Source organism: Vanellus vanellus (assembly GCF_965231255.1).
Source record: "Vanellus vanellus genome assembly, chromosome: 3".
Lineage (NCBI taxonomy): Eukaryota > Metazoa > Chordata > Aves > Charadriiformes > Charadriidae > Vanellus > Vanellus vanellus.
The window spans coordinates 1,224,395-1,237,229 of NC_138907.1; the positions used below are offsets into that span (position 1 = coordinate 1,224,395).

The window sequence follows — 12,835 nt, forward strand, 5'->3', positions numbered from 1 at the left end:
TAAAGAAAGTACATCTGCTGTCTTGGCACGTTAATATCTTTAAGCAGTACTGTGATAGTTTGTAGGAGCCTTAGAATAGTGGGTCTTCTGCTAAAAACAAAGCTGCCATCCAGTTCTTCCAGTTCTCAGAGCACTGGTAATAGCTGCAGACTCCTGCACGTGCCCCATGACCTTTCATTTTAATTGTTGGAAATCAACAGACTATTAAAGGGAATCAACTCCAATATGGCGCTTTTTTTTTTTTTCCAAACGAAAAATGTCTCAAGTCAATAATACTAAAACTCTTCAAATACATTTATTTGTCACCAATGAAAATACTGTACAATACCCAAGAAAAGGGGGAGGGAAAGACAATGTATTAAGACTGGCTTTCATCGATGTCTTTGTCTGGATCCACCTCTGCAGCTTCGCTCTCCTGTTGCTGTTTCTTCCAGAGTTTAGCCATAGCAAGTAGTTTGAGATTAGGCTGATTGGCAGTATCTTCTGGGAAAATATAATCATAGTATTCCTCCCAGCCAGCATCAGACTAGGAAAAAAAAAAAAAAAAAAAACAAACCAGAAAGCAAGTTTAATTTGCATGTTAATGTTAGCTATTAGAAGGTGCTTCTAATAAGCATAACAGTGAGATAAAATTAAAATCAATGTTTGTTAGACCATCCATAGCAGCTGAAAACCAGATGAAACCAATGAGCTGAACGGGCGTAAGACAGTACTACTCCTGCTGCGCGTAATGAGCAGGCAGATTTGATGAACGGCCTGGCTATAGTTTCCCAAACAAAGTTAAGAAACAAACTATCTCCGTAGTACTACCTAAAGGTGTTTTGCTTTGTCCGTGGTAGGAGTTTAAAGTAAAGGTAGCTCGAGCATTTGGTACGAGTACCTCACTCTGAATCAATTGCCCACGTAGCTTGCTGAAGAGCAAAGAGCTCAGCGGCAGGTGTTTCAGGCCAATGCTTTTTTTCAATTACTGCAGTAAAATTGGTATACGATTCTAGCATCCACCATAGCCCACTCTGTTTTGTGTACCAGACCCCAGCATAAAGCCACCAAGGATTCAAAGTGACTGCTTGCATGATTTTTCCTCTTACCCCATCTTCAGCCTGCAGTTTTCTCCTCTTCTTTATTTTTTCAGGCATAAGTTTATCTATCCTCTCTTTAGTGGTATCAGTTCCAAACTCCTCTTCAAAGCTTCTCCAGGATTCCAGAAGCATGACTCTCTCCTCTTTCTCCTCACAGTTTCGCATTGCCTTATTAGCCTCTTCGTAAATCTGCCGGCATCTTGACAAACTCCCCTCCCTTCCCGCAGAGAGCTCAAACTGTGCAAAGCTGATCCATACCTGTGGCGAAAGCAAATCGCAACCAAGGTGAAACCTCCATTCTGAAGTTTGATAGCTCAGTGATAGTTTCAAACAACAAAGCAGCCAAAAAATCAAACACCAATGCAAGTCTGAGGTACCTTTTCATAAGCAGATACCTAGAAGATTCACGTGGGTTTCACATGTGAGAGATTTGCCTCATTTTGGCAAGAGAATATACATGTAAACTACGTTGACAATTTTCTTGCGGTTGTTTCGATCATCACAAATCTGTCTGAATTTAGTCAAACAACGGCAGCAAACTACACTGGAAAAAACACAACTATTTTTTCCTTGCAATGTTTTTCCAACTAAAATTCCAAAGCTGCTCAGCAGGAAGAGGGCTGCGAGGAAACCTTCCGCAAAGCCTTCTCTCATGGAAGATACACCTGTTGTCACATGTAATTTAGAAACGTCTTCCCCCCTGTCAGGGCACAGGCACTGGACTGAACGTAGGTTCCCCGTTGATTTGAAAAAGCCAGGCAAGCAAAGCAGTCAAGGCTTTCTTTCCACCGTGGACCAGATTCAAGACCAGTTCTGTGTTCTGGGTGCCCACACATACCTTAACATGCTGTGTCCGCTGAAGTAATCTGCGGTAAAGATTCCTTGTTTTCTCGTACTCTTCTTGCTCAATTTCAAAGTCAATGTAGGATTTCCAAAGAACCTGCAAAAGAGAAGTCTCTCACTCTGTTCATAGCACACTGAGATAATGAAAAGAAACGGAAAAAAAAAAAAAAAGAGGAGGAGCATGGATAAATGTGAAATTTCTCTGAAAAAAAGTTTCAGAGATCTGTGTATTTATTGACACTACAAGCTAGGATTAAGACTAAGCAATATTAAATCTTGTGCGCGTAATCCATTTAGCTTCCTCCTGTAAGCGTGTTTCTCCCCCCACGTGTTATCGTGAGTTGTATCGTCCTGCATACCCTGCTAAGAAACAGATGCTAAATTAATGAGAGACAGGCTAAGCCACTATGTAAAGCAGTTCTGTTTAAGCTGGTAGATAATTGACATTCTAATTAGCCACACTGTGTAATAAATACCTTAAAATTGTGCCAACTGTAAAGTTCATCCACCCCCTTACCTCTGGCATGTCTAGCCGGGGCTGGCCAATAGCCAACTCATATATTGCACGGGCTCTATCGATATCGCCAAGGATGGTCTCTAGTTCAGCAAATTTAATCCATGACGTGCAGTTTTCCGGTGCAAACTCCAGGAACTTTTCATACAGCTTTCGGCAACGATCAAATTCTCGCAATTGTAACTCCAATTCAATATAACCTTTAAACAGTTTGTTTTTTGGACATTTACCGATGGACGTCCCCTGTTAAGCAAAAAAAATCCAAAAACCACTTAAAGATCTTGCAAGGAAAAAACACACCACCCTGTTTTCTAAGCATCTGCTTACTCTCCAGTATTTGAACTAAAATTCATTTTTGAGCAGAGTTTGCTTTTTAAGACTCTGGTCAGAGCCAGTATGAAATCCAACCAATGTTTGCGAAATGAGTGCGCATCCATAAACATCAACAAAAAGTCTGAAAGCAGAAAACCTTCTAACTTGTTACACCTTTACATAACATGGATTCCCCACAAAGTATGAGTTGAAACTCACCCTGGCTCATCAAATGAACACTTCATCTTGCATCAAAAGCAGAAGAAAGCATAGTACCAGTCTGTACCAGTCTTCCAGGCAAGCAGTTTCCAAGTATCTTATAAAAAAAATTATATCAAGAGAAACTGTCTCCTGGACCATCACCGCTATTCATCATTGCAACAGTTAAGAATGGGAACATCCGAGACAGGTATGTAGGGAGCTTCACTCTTGGAGTCACTTCTGTAGACAACTATTATTTATTAAGGACTGCAGCCTCTGTTTCTTCAAGCTCATGTGAATTAAGTTATTTGAGATCAAACTCCTTCACTACCATTCTCCAGCACAACTTTCCTACACATTGATTATCTTGGTACTTATTAAAAATGGAGGAAACCACCACTTGGGAACATCGTTATGGTCAGCGTTACAGCTCTCCAGCCGTACAAATGCCTCTTCTATTTCAAAATATGCTCAGTTCTTCCCCACGCACCCCTCGCTACTATTTTCTTAAGCAGCACAGGCTCCAGCTGGTCTCCTGTCTCCAAGTCCCAGCATCTCTCAGACCCTGGGAAAACAAAGAATCCACACACCATCTGGAAGCAGTGAAAACGAGGCAGAGCAAAGGTGCTGCCTGCACGCTGATGACAGCTTCAGCATCAGGAGCAGGACCATCTCTTCTGCATGGTGGCAGTGCAGGACCCTCACTTCAGGCAAGGAGCAAGGCTCCTTGCCAAAGAGGAGGTTCAAAGTCAACTCGTTGCGAAAGAAAGAAAGAAACTGCTTGCCAAATCTAGGTCCATTCCTGGCCTGGTTCGAGGTAAAACAGAACCAATTTTCTGTTCAGTTTCAGTGGCCAGTCTGGCCCAAACCACCACAAGTCCAAAAAAATATTACGGCTGCAGCGGCAAAATCTGGTTTCCGAAACAAGGAAAGGGTGACCTTCTAAAAAAGTCTGTCAGAGAAATTAAACAACAACAGGGAAAACAAAATAGAAGCCTAAAAGAAACTGAGGAAACTTTATCAGGCCAAAGCAGCCTTTCCAAAATCTCCTATAAAAATACCCCTAAAAAACCAGAAGGCCAGAAGCAAGGTGCTGACTGGTGACTACGGTTATGTTGAGCGACGGCATCTTAAGCCAAGCTACAACAGCAGCACACTTCAGGACAGAGGGTTGTCTTCTCCTGCAGGGAGACAGTAACAGTCTCACAGTGGACTTAGCCCCTCTTGTTTTTCTGGTCATGGGCAGAAGTCCAGCTGAAGAGACAATGTGCTTTACGAGCGCACTGGGGACAGACTTGGTCCAGTGTCAGCTACAGAAGGCCATTCGTGTTTATGCTCTTATCACTGCTGTGCCATGGGTTTGATGGAAATCCCATCAGTTTCCTCGTTAAAGTCAAACCACCTCAACGATTACCAACATCAGCTTTCTCTCAAAATTCCTAATGCTATCACTGAGCTTATTTAGAAAATCTTGAAGAGAATGAAAGTGTTTTAATTTCAAAAGGTTTTGCTGCCAAAATGTACCCCACTGCTCTCTGACATGCTGACACTCACATAGTGAACTCTTCACAGAAGCTCCTGAGCCTGCCCCAAGTCCCCACGATTGCTTCTCTCTGCAACCTGGTAGCTGGGACTCACACTCTCTATTCAGCAAGTCTTAGTTTCTGAGGGTCAAAACCTCCTATTTATTTAAAATGTCTTTTAAAACGTTATTGATAGTACAAGTACCATTTAAACAAATCAGCAGCAGTTAAAAATTTCCAAGTGCACTAAGCTGATTTGGGTACTCCTGCATTCAGATGTGTGTTTTGTCAGCTGAAATGAGAAAGCTACATTCATTTCCGCCCATGGCTAATTCATCATATCAAGCTACGCTTCTTTTTAAATCATACATGACAGTAAATACTGGTCCCCGCAGATTTCTCGGATGCTTTATTTAAGTGGATTAAACCAGCAATTTATAAAGGACAATTTAAGATCTTTTAATGCCAATCCCTTGTTACTATTAGTTAGTAAAGTCAATTATGGAATTAACAAAAGCTCACCAATGCTCTTCTGGCAAGTGGAAGATTTTTCTGGCGTATTTCAAATTGTGCATACAGCAGCCATATTTTGGCAAACGTAAACTGAAAGAAAAAGAACAATGTGATGCTTGGGTTGGAAGCTTAGTAAATAATGCCGCATATGTTCTTTAAGAAAATAATCACTCTGTCTATACAAGACGTTACTGCTACTGCAGTTAATTGCATTTGACCTCAGTGTTGTCCTGCTGAAAAACTGATTAGCAAAATATCAGCTATCACTGAATCAATTAATAGCTAATCAACTCTTAATAATTACATGTTATTCTAACCTACACAGCTGATAATCAGATGACATGATTAATGACAAACTAGAAAACAAAGTACATGAACTAAGATTTCTTGACATTCCAAGGCAACGCTGTGTTTTAAGGGTTTTGCCACGTGGATATTTTAGTTAAAACTCACTGGCAAAAAAACCCCACAAAACCGAAAAATCAGTCTTGAAGACCGATTGTAATGGGGAATACACACCTGAAAGATGGTTTATCAAATGCACCTCCCTCAGCTGGGACTGTGCAGACAATTAGAAACAGTTGCTATAAAAGGCAGTAACCCCACATAAAACAGAGTGACAAGTACCCTGCAGAGACTACAAGCAACTATAAAAGGAGTAACCTGAGGAAGAAAACAAGTAAGTAAAAAAAAAAAGACAGGCGTTCTTCCCTATTGTTTGATAGTACTAGACTATCATCTGAGTACATGTTGTTTCAGCTTCTTAGAGCATACTTAGTGATTGGAAAATGCTGAAGAAACCTTTGCATTACATCTGCATGAGGAAATTTGACATCGGTGCATAGCCTGCTATTTCTCATAATGCATATTATAGACATCTAATATTTTACCTTGGAAAAAAAAAAACAACTATCAATTTTGGAAGATGGATGTGAAAATCTAGAAGGGATAGTTAAACCCCTAAGCAGAGTCTTCATGAATGTGCTGGTAATTATTTGGAGCTGTTTACAGACCTGAACCTTGGGGGGGGGGGACGGGGACTAAAGGATCTTATCTTGGAAACTTTTAATTCGAGACTCAATACAAACTGCTGGAGGAGCCATACCTTCTTGTGGGGAATGAGCTCGATACAAGCCTGATACACTTGTCTGGTTCGTTCTCCATCCTGTAAGAAAAGACAAAATTAAATACTTTGTTCACTGCTAAGATTACACTGTATTTTAGTTTGTGCAATGGCTGCAAAACTGAAAAATGGTATTTTTAAGTCAAGTTGATTAGAATCATGTATACTTAAGATATAAAAGTACTTATCTACTTAGTGTGCACAATTCCAAGATAATAACATCTGAGAGTCAGTAAGAGTCATCTCTTGAAAACAAGATTCAACACAAAGAATTACACCATAAAATGAGGCATGTCCCCGTTGTGGGGGAATAAGTGTTTTTTTTTTTCCCTTTAAGACACTGAATAGGTATACTATGATACAACTTTATGAAACAAAGAGCTGCTATAATGTTACATGACTGATAACAGAAGAAATACTTACACAGCCTTGAAAGGGCACTACAGAAAGAATTTGACTGCTTCACAGAACAACTTCACAAATAGTTTTGTTAAATACAAAACTATTTTGCAATTCAGATGGGGTTGAAATACCTACTTCTGCTTTTATTATCAGTGTGTTTCTGGATGAATTGGGGTGAAATGGAAGTATTTTTTTCCCCTGTGCATGAGAGGGAAAATAACACCCCATACTTAAATAGCAAATCCTGTAGCTAGTTAGACAAAACAAGTAAGACAATTTTTAATTCTCAGTTTTCTTATTAAAATATGTGTAGCTATTTAATATATGGAAAATACATGGGAAGGAAGGAGAAAAAAAAACTCGTTTCTTACTACTTGCCTTTGCCTCCAGCTCTTCATATAACGCATAGTTAATCCAAAGATAGATGTATCTCTTCCAGTGTCTTTTCTCTTGAATTGGGGGAACATTAGCGATGGCTCTTTCATACACTTCTCGGACAGTCTCGGCATCTGTGTCACTCTCAACTAACCTCAAGTAGTCAAACCATGCATCATAATTATGTGGATTTGCCTTTCGGAAAGATGGGAGCAGAGAAATGGGAAAGAAACTTCAGTTAGTAGAAATAACAGACCTTGTTCCTTTACTTACAGTTTCTATTCAGAATTTCTCCTTTAAAATAGATCACTGGAATATTAATGAAAAGCGTTGGTCTCAGGTTTGCTTAAGCTAGAGCTTTTGGGTTAAAAGGCATTTATTTCTTCATTTTTTTTAACCTACAAACATTCTTTAAGTGAAGACTAACTCCACTGTCAGAAGGAAAGAGGATATGATGACATATGCAGTATTCAGTGAAGAGTAGGTAGGTGTGATACACCTGCTTTCTCACAAAAAGGTGAGGTGTCCTGTCACACAGGTGAAGTGTCCTGTAACAGTTACCGCGTAACAGAAGCGAAGTTAGTTACAAGCTAAACTGCACTGTCCTCTAAGATGACTGTGAAGGTTACCGAGCTCTGAGTTCAATCAAAAACTTTGGCTCCACAATCTACATCAGAATGCAGAAATAAAGCAGTGAATACAAGTATTGTTCTCCCTCATGGATGGCATTCTGCCTCCAAGAATAGCGTTCTCTTGGTGTTTTCTTGGACTGAGTATCAGGGGTAATATAAAACTCATCAGCCTTCATATCACGAGACACATGTACCTTAAGCAGTAGCTGGATGAATGATGAGCCCAGAGGGTATTTGTAATACATACCTTCACCTCCTCTTCATACTGGAATCTCCTCTTGCTGACAATGATGTCTTCAATCCCCCTTCTGTCTCCAAACTTCTTCTCAAAGATGGTGTAATTCTTGAAGAGATTTTGGGCCTCCTGTTTTGGAATTCTATCCAAGGCGTACTTGTAGATCACCCTCACTCTTTCAAACTGAAAATAGTAAATCTCATTTGAGTAATATTTACAAAGCAGCTTCTATCCTCCCCCACAATTTCTCAGTAAGCTTTTGGCAATATTTAATAGAAAGCAGAATCATAGGATATCTCAATGTAAATGACTGTTTTAGGACAGGACTAACACAGTTCTCCCTGAAGAGTAAAATTTGTGGTGTGGGTGTGTGTGGGGGGAAATCAGTAAATACCAAGACCCACCACCTCTTATTCATAGACAAGTCTGGAATACTAAAAAGATTTTTAAGAGGCCATAGTTTTGGGTTCACAGAACACTTTAAATTGCTTAATGGACCGGGCCCTTTAAAGAGACCATCTGGGAAAAACATGACTAATTCAGTTTTTTATCATGCAAGCCTACAACTTCCCAGAAACTTACAAATCTGAGGATATGTATTTGATCCAATGACACTATTCTCAGGCTTGGCAGATTTGGTGCCCACCTTTCTTACAATGTTATCTCCTTGATGTCACCAAAAAGCAAACGGAAGCTAAGCAAAAAACTGTCTCCTTATCTCAGGCTACACTACCTCACACAGAGCTGAAAAACACAAGTATTGCAGTGAATGTCAGGTGGCCTTGAGTTTGATATTCAAGAAGAAATCTTGTGGGGGCAGTTGGTATTGGCCTGATGTATTATCAACAAGGTCTTACTTCTTTCTGGTTCTCCTCAAACTTTGCGAAAGCCACATATAAGTGCTCATCCATATGTTCTTCTCCAAAGAATTCCACTGCCCTCTCGTATACTTTCCTTGCGTGAGCAAAATAACTGTGCTTCTCTTCAAAGCGGGCATACTTGATCCAGTTCTTAACGTCAGGATGAACAATAACAAGTAGAGCTATGTTAAAGAAATAAGCGGTGGTTGGACATTTCAAATTGCCTTCTTCCTAGTGACTACAGGGTTATGGAACACACAAAACAACTCTGAAGCATGGCATATGCAAAAAAAAAAATGCAACTGGGAAGAAGACGCAAAACAGACCTAAGTATGCAAAGGCTTTGTGCCTTCCTGAGAACTTAAAACAAAATTTAAAAGGGATAAAAAAACAGGCAAGGGTCAGGAAGAAGTTTAAGGAGAAATCTGAAAAACAAATGACAACTGCAAAAAAGCTGGAAGCATGAGTGCTGCTAAATATACACTATTATGGCAGGGTGTACGTTCACTTAACTGAATTTGGAGGCATGTTCTAAATGTGCTCTTAATACCTGCTGCTGGTTCTCAGCATGGTGGCTTACTCCCAACACGCCACAGTAAAAAGGAGCACAGGGACATAGCTGGACATAGAATAGATAAGAAAGAAACGAAGAACACAGGGCTAAACTTGGGCAGGTGTTACAATATATTAAAAAGGATATATCTCTCATAAATGGTACGAGCCCTGTCCACCTCCTTGTATCTCAGCTCAAAGTTAATGTAGGAATGCCAAGCTTGCTCTTCTGGTTGCCACTCCATCCAACGTTCAAACACCTGACGTGATCCAGCAACATTCCCCAACATTTCTTCCATGTAAGTATACTTATACCTGAGAAAACAAGATCAAGTTTTTATAAACACATAGTAAATATATAGATTACAAGAATTTTTTGAGTGCTTAATAAGAGCATTACTGAGATTTCTTCAACTATTCCCCACTTGCACCCCAGAAATGCCTACAGATACTGTTGTGACTGGCAGCAAGCAGGCACACAAACATCATTCTGTCCCAATACTCTTGCCATTTGAAAAGTACAAAACCTTTCCGAAACTTAAGCTTTTCTCTTTTTTTTTTTTTCAGACTAGCCTAAAGACTTGGAGAAACGGAAAACAATGCACTTATGCATGATACCAAAATAGAAAAATGATCTAGTCTTTGGGGGTAGAAGCAATGCTCCGCTCTCTGTAAACATACCAGAACTGGTTCACCCTGGGAAGGGTGGTAATGGCTCGATCCCAAATGTTTCGTGCATGATTAACCTGGCGGTTCTTCATTTCCATTTCTGCATATTTCAGCCAGAGTGTGACATTTCTGTAGTCCACATCTAAAGCACGCTCGTAAATGGAACGGGCTCTGGAAAGCAAAGATAAGTAAGTTGTGTATACAATGTGCCTTCAAGACTTTGATGGCATTTGTATACATGTGTCTTAAAAGGTTTATAAGAGATGTCTGCATCATAATTACCTCTGTATTTCTTTTAGGCTTTCCTCCCATTGTGCGTACTTTATCCAGTTACTGATAACAGTCCTGTTTTTTCTTATGTTATCTTCAAAAGTCTGGGAAGAAAATTATTTCTTTAAGTAAGAAATCTCTGTGCAGGCCAATCTTGTTATAAATGGCTTACGGAATATTACTATTATTGGAATCAATTCCAAATGTCTTACACCCATGCAGATGTAGTAACAAATCATACTCAATACAGCACTCCCTAAAAATTGCATAACAGAGAAGCTAGAAGTGTTGTTCATCCTACAAAGTAGGACTAAACTCAAGTTCCTGCAATCTGACAGCTAAAATACTGATGGAATAATAACTGACAGCACTAAAATCTTACTTTTTTTTTTAATCTCCTGCTTAGTGTTTCAGTAGCAACATTACCTGGATAGATGGAATCCAGTGATTGCAGACAACTCTGAATATACATGAATGCACCAGCACGAGTCTATTCACTTTGACCTGCTCTAAGCTCTCCTTTAAAGCATGATGCCTTGCTCTTATTCCCTGGATTTAATATGCCAGCATCATATGTGCCAGACAAATTTCACTGCTCAGCACCATGGTGAGAGCTTCTTCAGCCTTGTGTTTGGCTATTGTGAGGATCAATGCTATTTCTATTTAACGTGTGGCTAAACATGGTTTAACAGAGTTAACGTGGTGGCTCATTACTGCCATTCATATGAGAGACAAAAAAAGGTAACATGAAAAATTGTTTTTGCAGTGCTGTGGTGTTGATCATCTGACTCCAGTTGCTCGGCATGTGCCCAAGTGAGGTACACCAGCATCCAGCGCAGTAAGGCCCAAAGTCATCGTGAGGAGTGCTAGCCACTACGGTAAGGAGGGAAATGGAAAACCCACTCAGGGCTGAGTACAGGGATGCCGTGGTGTTGCAGAACAAAACTGTAGGTAAGTTTGCACAAGCAAAGCACTTTTCTTTTTTTTTTTTTAAGTAAAGAAGAAAAAATTATACCTGAAATGTTACATGCAAAATGGTCAAGTTCCAAGACAATCATCAAACATAACCATCAGCAGTGTAGAAAGTTGTGTTCTAAAGCATGCCAAACAATATTGTAATTGTACAGAACAGAAATATCACTTGCAAATGCACTCTGTCTTTTTTAAACACGTGAGGTGGAAAAACCACCAGCATTACTGTAAAGCTTGCTAATGTTCTGTCACGCTGACCGGCCAGGCAATGAAGAAACTGCATATAAACAATGTATGTAATTACTCTTGTAGTGTTCTGAACGTACTGAACGTGGTCACACATGATATGTTGGTTCAACACAGAATTTGGTAGTACGCAACATAAGTTTAATGTACGATTTTTGCACGACAGTAGCATTTTCTATGGAAGTGTTAGGAGGTTTTATGAATTGTTATTACTTGTGGAATTTCCAGATGACTATAGACCACACCTTGTTTAAGTTAAAAACCGTCAAAATTATGAGCATCGTGATCAGGATTATTTTTAGCCTTTACCTTCCTTTTCCGGAGTTTATAGTCATTTAGCTCTTCAACATCTGTGATCTTCTGTTGAGGTGGTGGCGGAAGAAGCTCGAGTTCTCTCTCTTTTGCTTCTCTTAAAAGCTGCTCTGCTGTGATCTGAACTTCCGCGGGTGCTTTATTTTTCACCTGTAACGTAAGGGGGCTTGATTCACGTTTGCCCCTTTTTTAATGCAAAACTGAAAAACCCCCTCAGGACTGACTTACTCCCCTGGTTTACTACGTCCACTATTCACCAAAGAAGGATGTGGAGACACCCCCCCGAGACCGACAGGGCCCTTATCGCCAGCACCAGCCCGGGGGGTGAGGAGCGGCAAAACTTCCCGAGGCCGCGGGGAGCGCCGCTGCCTCCGCCCGGCGGAGAGCCGCGGGGCCCCGCCGCTCCGAGGACCCGGCCCCGGCCCCCCTCCCCACCCCCGGCCGCGGGCCCGCCGCCTCCTCCCCAGCACCTTCGCCACTTTGGGGATGCGCTGCTTGCCGGCCGCCGTAGACGCCATCTTGCCGCCTCTCCGTGAGGGCCCCGCCCCGTCACCTCTGACCTCACGCAGCGCCGGCGCGCGTCGTTGCCGGAGTAACGGCGGCGCGTCCCGGCGCCGGCAGTGAGGCGGGCGCCGGCTGGCGGGTGCGTTAGTCCGTCCGCCCGTCCGTCCGCCCGTCCGCCCGCTCGCCCCTGCCCGCGGAGGGAATGGGAGTCCCCGCCGCAGCGGGAGACAGGTGAGTGCCCGGCGCAGCCGGAGCGTCCCACAACCCCAAGTGTGGCCTCACACGGCGCCCCCTGGCGGCTCGGCGGGCCGGGGTCCGGGCTTCGCCCGCCTGTGGGGGCCGCGGGCCGGCGGAGTGTGTCTTTCACGGTGTGGCGGGGTCCGTGCTGCCGAGGCCTGGCCCGAGAGGTGTTAACAGCGTGGGCGTTAAACGCCTTTCCCGCCATCACCGCCCGTGCGGCTTTCGCTCCTGTCAGGTGAGCGAGCCCGGGCCGGCTCTCAGACCTCGTAGCCTTCCTGAGGGCCACCTGGGCCTTCAGGCTTGGGCCTGGCCCTTCGGGGGCGGGAATGGCCGGCAGGCTGCAGTCCCTGCTGCTGCTGAGGGCAGCCGTGAGTTCTGGCCTGGTTCGGTGGGTGCTGCCCGGCATCGCTCCAGGTGTCCTGTGGAAGCCCTGTGAGATGCGCACCTATGGTGTGTGT

General features: G+C 42.3%; 1 protein-coding gene across 1 annotated transcript; it reads right to left on the reverse strand.

The window, feature by feature from the left end:
- Positions 1-270: 270 nt before the first annotated feature.
- CRNKL1 (crooked neck pre-mRNA splicing factor 1) lies at positions 271-12,176 on the reverse strand. Its single transcript, XM_082481586.1, has 14 exons — positions 12,104-12,176; positions 11,631-11,783; positions 10,116-10,207; positions 9,846-10,004; positions 9,313-9,479; positions 8,610-8,788; positions 7,765-7,935; positions 6,889-7,080; positions 6,091-6,150; positions 4,995-5,075; positions 2,440-2,679; positions 1,918-2,019; positions 1,089-1,337; positions 271-526 (listed from the first exon to the last, which is right to left on the reverse strand). Exons 1-14 carry the CDS (start codon positions 12,149-12,151, stop codon positions 359-361), a joined length of 2,061 nt encoding a protein of 686 aa, XP_082337712.1. The 5' UTR covers positions 12,152-12,176; the 3' UTR covers positions 271-358.
- Positions 12,177-12,835: the final 659 nt, after the last annotated feature.

Bases quoted from the DNA above. Each gene is read 5' to 3' on its own strand.
- CRNKL1 (XM_082481586.1), bottom strand. From the start codon at position 12,151: ATGGCGTCTACGGCGGCCGGCAAGCAGCGCATCCCCAAAGTGGCGAAG. The intron at 11,784-12,103 runs GTGCTGGGGAGG...CTTACGTTACAG, and splicing joins GCATCCCCAAAGTGGCGAAG to GTGAAAAATAAAGCACCCGC. The intron at 6,151-6,888 runs GCAAGTAGTAAG...CTTTTCTTACAG, and splicing joins ATGAAGAGCTGGAGGCAAAG to GATGGAGAACGAACCAGACA.